The sequence below is a fragment of the Oryx dammah genome, unplaced genomic scaffold, assembly GCF_014754425.2.
Source record: "Oryx dammah isolate SB20612 unplaced genomic scaffold, SCBI_Odam_1.1 HiC_scaffold_27, whole genome shotgun sequence".
NCBI classification, from domain to species: domain Eukaryota; kingdom Metazoa; phylum Chordata; class Mammalia; order Artiodactyla; family Bovidae; genus Oryx; species Oryx dammah.
In genome coordinates this window covers 126,286,709-126,299,885 of record NW_024070211.1, presented here as the reverse complement: position 1 = coordinate 126,299,885, position 13,177 = coordinate 126,286,709, and the positions used below count along the sequence as shown (strand labels likewise).

Below are 13,177 nucleotides of genomic sequence, written 5' to 3'. Positions count from 1 at the left end.
AGGATGAGATGGCTGAATGGCCATCACTAACTCAATGGACTTGAGTTTGAGCAAACTCAGAGGTAGTGAAGCCTGGCGTGTGCAGTTCATGGCGTCACAGAGTCAGACACGACTTAGTGACTGAACAACATTAACCTTGGATGTTGCTTAAGGAAACTAAAATTTACACTGCAAGTGATTATGAAATAGTGAAAGAAATTAATCAGGAACTTGCTGCCAGTCTGTTTCAAAGGATCACTATGCTATCAGTATGGAAGATGGATTTTAGAGGGGTAGATTGGCGGAGAGGAGGCTGGTGTAGTGGTGTTTGCGAAAGCCAGTGAGAAAATACCAGGCTAGTGAGATTGGAAAGGAGAGGAAAGGTGTAGAAAAAAGAGTGGGAGATTCAGTATGTAGGGCTAGAGTCAGCAGACATGGTTTATTGGTATGGAGAAGTGAGGTATGTGCAGTATGATTCAAATTGCCAAACTGAGATTTTGGCTGCTTAAGACATTTTCAAGATTAGCTGGTACTACTGACTACAGAATCGTGGTAAACCATGGCTTGGTCAGCTGTAGTCTCTGTATTTGGAGTACTTCTGGGACATCTCATCATATAATGTGAATGCGATCTATGACATCACTTCCTTTACCTTCATACTAGATTCAGCTGATCTGGCTGACTGGACAGTCCCTTTCCACACTCACCACTCTTTTGTGTTCCTCCCAATTTTCCCAACATGCTGGAAAAGAACGAATTTCTCACTAGTGGAAAATTATTTGGTCAAAGATATGAAACTAGTTCCATAAAAAATAGGCATTCTACACACGTTATCGTATATTCTTAGAGCAGTCCTACAAATTAGCTCTCATTTTCCCTTTCTTTTGGAAAAGACTGATGCTGGGAAGGATTGAGGGCAAGGAGAGAAGGGGGTGACCGAAGATTAGACAGTTGGATGGTATCAGCGACTCAATGGACTCAAATTTGAGCAAACTCCAGGAAACGGTGGAGGTCAGAGGAGCCTGGCATGCTGCAGTCCATGAGGTTGCAAAAAGTCGGACATAACTTAGTGATGAACATCCTGTTTAGTAAATGGAAACACTGAAGATCAGAGCACCAACTGTCTTGCCCAAGGCTATACTAATATGTGCCTTTACCTTTCCACAATGCAATGAGCTTACATTGTTTCTTAGTGATTTTTAGACAAAAATAAACTCAACGGCCTACAATTTTTGGAAGAGAAATGCCAAAATGAGGGTACCACTATTCCATCATGGCTTTGCCTCACCTGTAAAAGCAGGAGCTATTTCGGGGTGAGGTGAGGCTTGAATGCAGTCTTTAAATTAATCAAGCTATTTGTGTTGCATTTTCTTCCTAACTTACCTCTGCTCTTGGAGAGAAAAAAGGGAGAAAATGGAAATGGCTCCAGAATCCTGACTAGCACATCAGAAGGAAAGGAATATTGCCAGAATTTTCTGTCATCCTGCCTTATGGTGGCCAAGTCATCTTTAATATATTAGAGACTGACCTTCCAGAGGCAAAGTTGCTGATTTCACAGCTACCAATGGAGGAGGATGGGTGTGAAACCCTTCAATAATACAGATTATTTGAAGAAATAAAATTAATCAAGATGGTTTTTAAATGACTTTTAAATGCTCCATTATGCATAGCTTATGCTTTATTTTTGTGCAATATACAAAAGCCATATCATCTGATGCAATCAGGGCTAGTAGTTGGTGAATCAAAAAAGTAGGTCAAGGGACAAAATCAATATATTTTAAACATATTTTAAAAGAAGCAGATATATATTCACTTTTGATGTAGGGTCAATAAATTGTTTTTTAACCAAACCCCAAGGGTTTTAAGCAGTAAACCACAATTACAATGCATGACTATTACTTGAAGTTTTCGGTGAAGTGGAGGTTCTTAAAAACTCTTGTCAAGCAATTTGAATGGCAACTTTTTCTATTTGTAATTTCTCTCCAATTTTACAATTTCCTCACCCACTTCTTTTTCATCGAAAAATATACTTTAATTTATATTTCATCCATTCCTTCTAACACAGAGAACTGCCAAAAAAACAATTGTGTAAACATAAATGATCTTCAGCATAGATACAGGCCAACTGATGGAGACAAAACCAAGTAGATGCTGACGAAGGGGTGTCCTGCCAACTGCATGTACTTTACCTGTCAGCCAGTGTGTTTTACAAAGGAATGGAAGATGCTAGTTAATCTAGGAAATTATTTTCAATTCTTAATACATAATACCATTCATGTTTATGGTGTTAGTCGCTAAGTCATGTCCGACTCTGCGACCCCATAGACTACAGCACACCAGGCTCCTGTGTCTTGCTTTCTCTGAGTTTGCTCAAATTCATGTCTGTTGAGTCAGTGATGCTATCTAACCAGCTCATCCTCTGCCACCCTCTTCTTTGCCTTCAATCTTTCCCAGCATCAGGGTCTTTTCCAGAGTTGGCTCTTTGCATCAGGTAGCCAAAGTATTGGAGCTTCAGCAACAGTCCTTGCAGTGAATATTCAGGGTTGATATCCTTTAGGGTTGACTGGTTTGATTTCCTTGCAGTCCAAGGGACTCTCAAGAGTCTTCTCCAGTACAATTCAAAAGCATCACTTCTCCAGTGCTTAGCCTTCTTTATGGTCCAACTCTCACATATAATGTAATCACTAATGTTAGAACTTTGTTTTTATAAATATACTGCAGGAGCTGTCAGAAAGCAGAGTATAATACCATATGTATCTATATAATAATTCTTCCCTGCTTAAGATCTCCTGGTACTTCACTATTGCTCTTAGCAAAACATCCAAAATCCCCAACAAATTGACAAAGCCCTTTACAATATATCCTTTGACTATGCAGGCTCATCTTTTTATTATTTCCTATATAAATACAGAGATGGGGGTTCTTGAGAAGAGAGAAGGGAAGGGAAGGGTGTATTTTATTCCCTTGAGCTAGAACTGAATTATTTGGGTTGCAGATACTTATTTCCTCTGCCTGGACCTCTACTCCCTCATATCTTTAACTGACAAGCCCCCACAGACACTGAAGGTTAGCTTATATATTACTTTCCTGAGGCTACTTTGCCTAATATCCTTAGCTTTGATTAGGAACCCCTGCTATGAACTTTTACAACACCTCTTCTTTCCCCTTAGGACTCTTATTACATAAAATGGATATTTTCTTGCCTGTATCCTCACTAGCGTAGGTTCCACAAAGACCAGGGCCATCATGTTCATAGCTGTATCCCCAGTTCCTGCCACAAGGCCCAACACCGATTGTTTGATAACTTGGTTGATTAAATCAATAAATCAAAAATTTTCTCTTTTTTTTGGAAATTTTTTTTCTTACTTGGGCATATATGTTTATTACAGAAAGTTGATAGGCACATAGATAGATTTCAGTTTTTTATGAATTTTTATTGGAATATAGTTACTTTACAATGTTGTGTTAGTTTCTGCTGTACAGAAACCTGTTACATATACCCCTCTTTTTTTGGATTTCTTTCCCATTTACATCACCACAGAGCACTGAGTAGAGTTCTCAAAGCTATACAGTAGGTTCTCATTAGTGATCTATTTTAGACACAGTGTCAATAGTGTATATATGTCAACCTCCACCTCCCAACCAACACTCCTAAGAACTGGGACTTTTAAAGAGATGTGCCACCTCTTTGAGGCCATCCTTTTAGTTCATTGTTGTTGGCTCCTGTGATTAAAAAAACAACATCACAGAAGGAAAATATAACATCCACGCACCAAAGTGGCACCACATGCTCAAGTTTATTGAACAGACACAAGTTATACATTGGAAACTAACAAGAAGAACACTGTACCAGTTTTCACTAACTCAAACCAAGTTAGCAAATCATAAATTTTAGAACACACTCATTTTATGCCTCACCCAATGTGGGTGATCACAAGAGAGCTAAAGAAAGAAAATGACTTTCTATGTTACCTAGGTAGGAAATTAATTGATATACACAACTTCCAAGTAACTTTAAGATACTGCAAAGTGTTTCAAAACTACCAGGGAACAGTTCATGTCCAGCCTGAAATAAAGTGTAGAATGAATAAAGGGTAGAAGGAACTTTTAGGGGCAAATAACTTCATTCATATATCCATCTCAGAATCCCTCCTTCCTGCTAACAAAAATACTAATAAATTTCTTTAGATTAGGTTTACTAAATTAGACTTTGAAATATCTAGGTTTGGTTACATTGTTATATTGCACTTGAGAAGAATGACAGCAAAAAAATCAAAGATTCAGTACCTCTGCCAAGAAATTCATTATGTATGAGAAATTACAATGAAATACAAGCATACATGCATGCTACATGATACGTTCATTGTCCAAACTAGCCTACCAACAAGTTAAAATATTCTCTACAACACTAAGCATTACATCATTTCATTCTCTATTTTTGATCTTATATTCAATTTTCAAATTTTACATTTTTCTTATTAATCCAACTATCACATATATAAGCTATCCAAGAGCACTAACACAGTGATACTGAGATAAGCAACAGTTGCACACAAATATTCCAAGAATGGCTTATTCTTTGCAAGCTCAACACTACATTCTGTAACACAGGAACATCTATCAATTTACAGACTGTATGCCTTATAAAAAACCTGCTGATCTTATTATACACAATACTTTTGCCACATAAATCTCTCTTAGGGTTATGATTCACTATCAGAAATCTTTCACATCCTCTTAAAGAAGTCAGTATAGCCTCTAACACTTGAATTTTCTCTTTATATAAAGTATTAATGAAAATTTACTATGAATAATTAGTTTCAAAACAGGTAGAATTGTGGCACTAATATTTTGATTAACTGTTTTACAACTCATTATTAAGAACTTAATCAGAATTACAATAATCACTAATTACAACAGAAAGGTAAAGGGAAGAAAAGGAAAGAGCATCCCTCACACAAATGTTTCTCAAAATATTAAGTCTGAAATAAATGCCTACATAAGAAATCAACAACATAATCAATTTCTTACCAATATCCAATGTTTTATGATATTCCCAACTCCAACGATATGTGATTTCTTAAACTGAATCAGATTATAAGAATTTTACAGTCAAAATAGCTTTCAGTTCTCAATAAACCACAAATACAGCAGTGATTATTTTTTGACATTTTAACCAAAACATTCACGTTACTTTAATCCCAACATTTTGCCGAATATTTTCTTCAAAGTCTAGGTTTTTAGTCTTCAAAGACTAGACTACCATATTTTTGTAGAGATAATTTTTTTAAAAGAAAATACTATTGCTTTAAACTACAGTTCATAAGAACAATTTAAAACAACATGTTAATTTTCATGACAAGACCCTTCAGTCTCCTCCAGTCTAATGCTCTCCCAACTGAGCTATCTTGGCTCCTCCTTCAATCTCTCATAAAAGATTATATCTTGAGAGAAGAGGCCATAAAAGGAACAGATTGTGCAAAAGCAAATAGCAACATTTAACTTTTTGCAAGAGTGACTTTCTATCCAACAGATATTTTCAGGAATGACCACTATTAGATTGGGAAAAAGGGGAGGTAAATGCTCTTCTAGACCAACTTAGCAACTGTCTTGGGGCAGGCACTATGATAAAAAAATTTTTTACTTAAAAAACTTCAAATTTATTGGTAACAAAAATACTTATTGTGTATGACTACCTAGGATCTTTTAAGCTACTAGTAAAATCTATATTACAACACCGATTAATTTTCAAAATCACTAAAGCTAAATATAGGGTCTTGTCAATGTTCTAACTTGTACAACTCACCTACATATGCCTCTATTTTATGAATGTATCCTAGTTTAGCCACTTGTGTAGGGAGTTATAACACAAGCCATGGCAAGAAAATTTCAATTATTTTTAAAACATGGAAAAATATTCAGTTATCTAAGGGAAATATTTATCATTGCCTAATGAAGGCAGTAGTTAAAAAGCTATTGAACTCTCAATTTCTAATGCACAACATGATGTAATTACACAAAAATAGTTATAATTAATAGTTATCCCCAGGCCTGGAGGAACTGTGAATAATTCACATAATCTTATAGAAGATTCATCACCCTACAGACTTAAAAAACTACAACTTGCCACCTGTATAGCTTTTATTTAAAAATCCTAGAAAAGTAGTTTATATTAATAAAACTAAAAAAATTTTAAAAGGTTTCCAATAACTTGAATTGCCTATAAAATAACCTCTAAGAAGTTATTGTGATAGCTGAGACTGGTTTTACATGTTATACCTGGTTTCAACTGAGGTAATATCCATGTGAGTAGCATCCTGCTATTGCTAGAAGTAAACCAGTGAGCTACCTTAAGAATTTCAATTCCACGCATTTCTCGTGGGATACGGAGGTTGAGTTCACGTTCTTATAAATTGTAATGTTTTCTCACTGATCTTGACACATTCTCAATAACAGTTTTGAAAATATAAGGAAAAATACATATATAGGAGGAAAATAAATTAATCCCAACTAAAAACTCTTGCTCTAATCTAAGAACAAACTATTCAATAAGCAACTCTGTCAAAGAACTACATAGCCTTTTAATTTAAATGCTTTTTTTGGGGGGTATTGTCTACAGCCAAACTAATGCAATAGAATATACTTTGGAAACAATTTCCAATTCCATATACCTTAAAGCATCATGATGTTTAGCAGAAATTAAACAATTATACAAAAGAGGCAATTTTGATTATAAAACTAATTTTTAGTATAAGTTGACTTAAAAGATTTGAAATATAACTTGGGTGTTTATTAGTCGCTCAGTCAAGTCCAACTCTATGTGACGCCACAGGCCGTAGCCTGCCAGACTCCTCTATCCATGGAATTTTTCAGGCAAGAGAACTCCAGTACTGGAGTGGGTTGCCATGCCCTTCTCCAGGGAATCTTCTTGACCCAGGGTTGGAACCCGCATCCCCTGCATTGCAGGTAGATTCTTTACTGCTGAGTTACCAGGAAAAACTAATTTTTTAGTATAAGTTGACTTAAAGGATTTGAAATAGAATTTAAACTTATACAAAATAAAATGTAATCAAATGGATTGTGGATAAAAATATAGATAAAAGTTTAATAGCATGTACTCAATTTTCACATTAAAACAAAAATCTGTACCTCTGCAGTTACAAGAAAGAGTTTTGATGGGATCATGCTTTTTTCTTTTTTTAAAGTCCTACCACATAGGTAATATTAAAATCCAAGTTTATACAGCAATGAAGTAAGCTTGAAAACTCAAGTGTAGTGTAACGTGTATTAACATTATGTATCTGCACAAAAGATGTGGATCCTAAGGTCCAAATTTGGATTGCTTTAAAACAATAACAACAACAAACAAAATCCAACATACAAAATCAGAAACAGTAATTGTAGGAGGTACTATTTTAGATAAAGTGGTAACTCAGGCACTATCTTATGTACACTGAAGAAGACCTATCACTTGAAATGTTATTATTTAAATACCTAAAAACACAAGTCAGTAGATGTATTAAATGTATGTCTGAACTTAGTCATGATGAAAAGGATGACAAATATTGCTCTCACTTTGTGGTTAACACCAATGGGCAGCATCAGCAGTACAGTCTTGGAATTTTACTCCTCAGGAAGGAAATTAAAATCTCAACTAAAGTTGGAACTTCTAATGGATCAGGATGTAGCGTAACCTAAAAATTACAGTTAAGTTTCTGAGTTTCCTTCACCATTTTCATGAGGCTGAAGCTGTTCCCTTTCTTGTTCTTCTTGAGGTGGCCGTACACGCTTAAAAAAGCCCATCTGTCAGTTGAAAAAAAAAAAACCAAACTAACATCACTGCTACATCAATGAAGAATACAGAAAGTATTCTGAGTGACCATAATATGGCCAAGAAAATTTAAAATGGTACGAAGTTCAACTTTTCTTCCTTCAAATGATAAGGAGTGCTCAACATACATCATCATTAAAGGTCCAACTCCTCTGTCCCTCCATTTTTTCTCTCCCTTTTTTCTTCTCGCCCTTCTTTTCTTCTGCTTCCCCTCCCTCCCTCTCTTCCTAAGTCCATCACTTACCCTGTACATTACGAAAACTAAAACAGCCAGTAACAACAATCCTGCTAGAACTGCTAAAATGATCACCCACACAGGTACAGGCATGGGTGCTGGCTGGATACCCCAGGTGACATTTGTGGTGACCTGTTGGGGAGAAAAAAGTTCTTGAGTCTTAAAAATAGTTCACTGAGTTATTCAACAAATATCTGAATATATACTGTATTTTAAGTTAATGTTACTGACATTATTTTCTAGTATATGATAAGTTATCATTACACATCTGGCATCCATAGCATATACACACACGAAACTCTCAACTTCAGGTTAACTTCTGACGGTCTCTGAAATGATTTTTTAAATAATCTGACCCCCCACTTTATTGGTTTCATTGGTTTCATTTTAATCCTCAAATTAAAGGTTTATAAAATGCCCTCACTTACTGCAGTTAATTTCCAACTTTCTAACTTTGTGGGGAGAGATTCCCCAAATCTTTCCACATGAAATTCAGTATATGCTAAGTATATTACACACAATAAGATGCTAAAGTAAAAGGTCTATCTTTAATAATTCTGGGATGAGGTAGAAAATAGTATTAAACTAGGTTATAATCCATTCAAATAACTAAATTACTTTATTTTTTTTTTTAATCTTTATTATTTTTTTTTTTTGCCTTTTTTTTTTTTAAATTTATTTATTTATTTTTAATTTTTACTTTACAATTCTGTATTGGTTTTGGCATAGATTGACATGAATCCACCACAGGTGTACATGCGTTCCTGAAACTAGTTAACTGCTAATATTTAAAATAAGAACAACTACAGTATTTAACTGAATGCACTTATTTCATTTCCCAAAATCAATGACTTACCAATGTGGAGTTGAAGATGTCCTCAATTGGAAGGTTTTTATAAGGAAACTCTATGACATTAAATGAAGCAGACGACTTCAAAGAATATGAATGATTCTGGTTTTCCTTCTATATGGGAATAACAATAAGATGATTTTCTAGATGTCAGGCCTTTGTTATTTCTTTGAAAAAGTAGATAAATTTGCTGAATGCCGCCTCTCCCCACTTACATTCATAAAGGTCTCGGTCCACAGGAGAGACCTTACGTACAGGATTGCACTCTTTCCTCTGTCTAGTCGCCCCACCTGGCAGGCAATCTTCAAGCATTCAGCAATTCCACAACCCTGCCAAAAAAATTACTTACTTAAAAGAAAAGATCATTCTATCATCTCTTCAACATATGAAAGTTAGACATTTGACTTGTTTTATATGAAAGCTGAAGAGATCTATATTTTTTGCCTTACAGTAATAACGTTTAAAATGAGCAGGCTAACAGCTGAACCTATGAATGTTTCTTGTTATGAAGGGATTGGTTTTACTGTGATTTGTTAAGGAAGGATAAACTTTATAATATTAAAATATTTACTTTTATAGCTAGAATTTAACATTCTTTAGGCAAACCCAGAGCATGGTGATTTTAGTAAGACATGAAAATCAGATCACAATATGTCTGTGGAAAGGAAAGAGAAACGAGGTGAATCTTTAACAGTTATTCCATGTCAGACCTGTAGAAATCAAGTGGCATGCTGATGGTCTTTGCCACATTCAGTGTTTTTAACGGTAACTTGAAGGCAGACAGAAGTAACAAATATTCACCACCTTTTATATGCTGGTCAACCTGCATTGGACATAAACTGTAATGTCATATGCATACACCTCACGACAGTGCTATCCAGTAACTGACACCTCCAGCTGATGACTAGAAATAGAAGCAAACTCCTCTGACCTGATAAAAGGCATCTATGGAAAGCGCACAGCTAATACCATACTTACTGGTGAAAGAATGGATGCTTTTCCCGTAAGATTAGGTACTGTATGACAATGTCCATTCATGATACTTCTACTCTACACTGTTCAGAAGGTTCTCGCCAGTGCAGTTAAGCAAGAAGAAAACAAGTAAATAAAAGGTATCCAGATCAAAAAGAAAAAAGTAAAACTATTTCTATTCGATGATAGAATACTTACAGAAAACTTTAAAGAATCCAAAATAAAATCACTAAAGCTAATAAACAAGTATAGAAAAAGTACAGAACACAAGATCAGTATACAAATGTGAATTATTTTTATATAAACTGTCAATGAAAAACAAGAAAATGAAAAATTTTTTCATTCTATTTTAAACAGAATTCAAAAAGAATAAAATATATAGAAGTTATTTAACCAAGGAAGTGTAAGACTTGTACACTGAAAACTACAAAATATTTTTGAAATAAAGAAGACTTAAATAAAGAAAATAGCTCATATTCAAGAACTGAAAGACTTAACATCAAAATAGCAATGCTCTCAAAGTGACAGAGCTAATAAAACTGCTATCAAAATTTCAACAAGAACTTTTGTAGAAATGGACAAGCTGGTCCTAAAATTCACATGGAATTGCCAGGAACCCCAACTAGCCAGGGCTTCCCTTGTAGCTCAGTCAGTAAAGAATCTGCCTGCAATGCAGGAGACCTGGGCTCAATTCCTGGGTTGAGAAGAATCCCTGGAGAAAAGAAATGGCAACCCACTCCAGTATTCTTGCCTGGAGAATCCCATGGACAGAGAAGCCTGGCAGGCTACAGTCCATGGGGTCGCAGGAGTCGGACATGACTTGGCGACTACACCACCACCAACCACCACCACCAACCAGCCAAAACACTCTTGAAAAAGAAGAAACACTGGGCAGGGGGCGCTCACACCCCTCAACTTCAAAACTTACTGTAGAAAAACAATAATCAAAATATTTTGATACTGGCATTAGGATATATGCATAGATCAATGGGACAAAATTAAGAGTCAAGAAATAAACCCATATATTCACAGTCAATTCATTTTCAACAAGGGAGTCAGGACCATTTAAAGGGAAGAGCTAGGTCTTTCCAACAAATGATGTTGCAAGAACTGGAAAACCACATGCAAAAGAATGAACCTGGGCTTCTATTTCATACCATATACAAAAATTAACTCTGTATGGACCAGAGATATAAAAGTAAGAGCTAAGACTATAAAACTCAGAAAAATTAGGTGTAAATCTCCAGGACTCGGGGGTAGACAATGGTTTTTAAAATATGACAGTAAAAATATAAGCAACACACAAAAAAATATATTTGAGGAATTTGTATTTGAGAAATTTGGACTTCTTCAAATTTGAAAGCTTTTTTGCATTAAAGGATACTATCAAGAAAGTAAAAAGACAACCTACAGAATGAGAAAAAACATGTGCAGAGTAGCATCTAGAACACGTCACGACTCAACAACAAAAAGCAAACAACCCAATTTAAATATGGGCAAGTGGTTTGAATAGAGATTCCTTGAAAGAAGATAGAGAAATGAAAAAATGCTCAGCACCATTAGGCATTCAGCTCAGTTCAGTTCAGTTCAGTCGCTCAGTCGTGTCCGACTCTTTGCGACCCCATGAATCGCAGCACTCCAGGCCTCCTTGTCCATCACCAACTCCTGGAGTTCACTCAGACTCACGTCCATCAAGTCAGTGATGCCATCCAGCCATCTCATCCTCTGTCGTCCCCTTCTCCTGCCCCCAATCCCTCCCAGCATCAGAATCTTTTCCAATGAGTCAACTCTTCACATGAGGTGGCCAAAGTACTGGAGCTTCAGCTTTAGCATCATTCCCTCCAAAGAAATCCCAGGGCTGATCTTCAGAATGGACTGGTTGGATCTCCTTGCAGTCCAAGGGACTCTCAAGAGTCTTCTCCAACACCACAGTTCAAAAGCATCAATCCTTCGGCACTCAGCTTTCTTCACAGTCCAACTCTCACATCCATACATGACCACTGGAAAAACCACAGTCTTGACTAGACGGACCTTTGTTGGCAAAGTAATGTCTCTGCTTTTGAATATGCTATCTAGGTCGGTCATAACTTTTCTTCCAAGGAGTAAACATCTTTGAATTTCATGGCTGCAATCACCATCTGCAGTGATTGTGGAGCCCCAAAAAATAAAGTCTGACACTGTTTCCACTGTTTCCCCATCTATTTCCCATGAAGTGATGGGACCAGATGCCATGATCTTCGTTTTCTGAATGTTGAGCTTTAAGCCAACTTTTTCGCTCTCCTCTTTTACTTTCATCAAGAGGCTTTTTAGTTCCTCTTCACTTTCTGCCATAAGGGTGGTGTCATCTGCATATCTGAGGTTATTGATATTTCTCCCAGCAATCTTCATTCCAGCTTGTGCTTCTTCCAGTCCAGCGTTTCTCATAATGTACTCTGCATATAAATTAAATAAGCAGGGTGACAATATACAGCCTTGATGTACTCCTTTTCCTATTTGGAACCAGTCTGTTGTTCCATGTCCACTTCTAACTGTTGCTTCCTGACCTGCATACAGGTTTCTCAAGAGGCAGGTCAGGTGGTCTGGTATTCCCATCTCTTGAAGAATTTTCCACAGTTTATTGTGATCCACACAGTCAAAGGCTTTGGCATAGTGAATAAAGCAGAACTAGATGTTTTTCTGGAACTCTCTTGCTTTTTCTATGATCCAGCGGATGTTGGCAATTTGATCTCTGGTTCCTCTGCCTTTTCTAAAACCAGCTTGAACATCTGGTTCAATTAAAGGCAAACCATTCAATATCACGGTAATCAAAGTCTATGCCCCAACCAGTAATGCTGAAGAAGCTGAAGTTCAACGGTTCTATGAAGACCTACAAGACCTTTTAGAACTAACACCCAAAAAAGATGTCCTTTTCATTATAGGGGACTGGAATGCAAAAGCAGGAAGTCAAGAAACACCTGGAGTAACAGGCAAATTTGGCCTCGGAATATGGAATGAAGCAGGGCAAAGACTAAGAGTTTTGCTAAGAAAATGCACTGGTCATAGCAAACACCCTCTTCCAACAACACAAGAGAAGACTCTACACATGGACATCACCAGATGGTCAATACTGAAATCTGATTGATTATATTCTTTGCAGCCAAAGATGGAGAAGCTCTATACAGTCAACAAAAACAAGACCAGGAGCTGACTGTGGCTCAGATCATGAACTCCTTATTGTCAAATTCAGAGTTAAATTGAAGAAAGTAGGGAAAACCGCTAGACCATTAGGCATTAGGGAAATCCAAATAAAACTACAATAAGGTACTACTTC

The 13,177-nt window shown here is 36.3% G+C and overlaps 1 protein-coding gene across 2 annotated transcripts in view; it reads right to left on the bottom strand.

The window, feature by feature from the left end:
• Positions 1 to 3,757: 3,757 nt before the first annotated feature.
• The window catches only part of ITGAV (integrin subunit alpha V), a 104,179-nt gene continuing 94,759 nt past the window's right edge, over positions 3,758 to 13,177 (bottom strand). Inside the window, exons 27-30 of one of the 2 annotated variants that reach the window (XM_040227768.1) lie at positions 9,111 to 9,224; positions 8,902 to 9,009; positions 8,055 to 8,177; positions 3,758 to 7,782 (exon numbers count right to left, since the gene is read on the bottom strand). In XM_040227768.1, coding sequence (XP_040083702.1) covers positions 7,687 to 7,782; positions 8,055 to 8,177; positions 8,902 to 9,009; positions 9,111 to 9,224 — 441 coding nt within the window. In that variant the 3' untranslated portion in view covers positions 3,758 to 7,686. The remainder of the gene's footprint in view (positions 7,783 to 8,054; positions 8,178 to 8,901; positions 9,010 to 9,110; positions 9,225 to 13,177) is intronic. The other variant, XM_040227769.1, reaches the window with a different exon arrangement.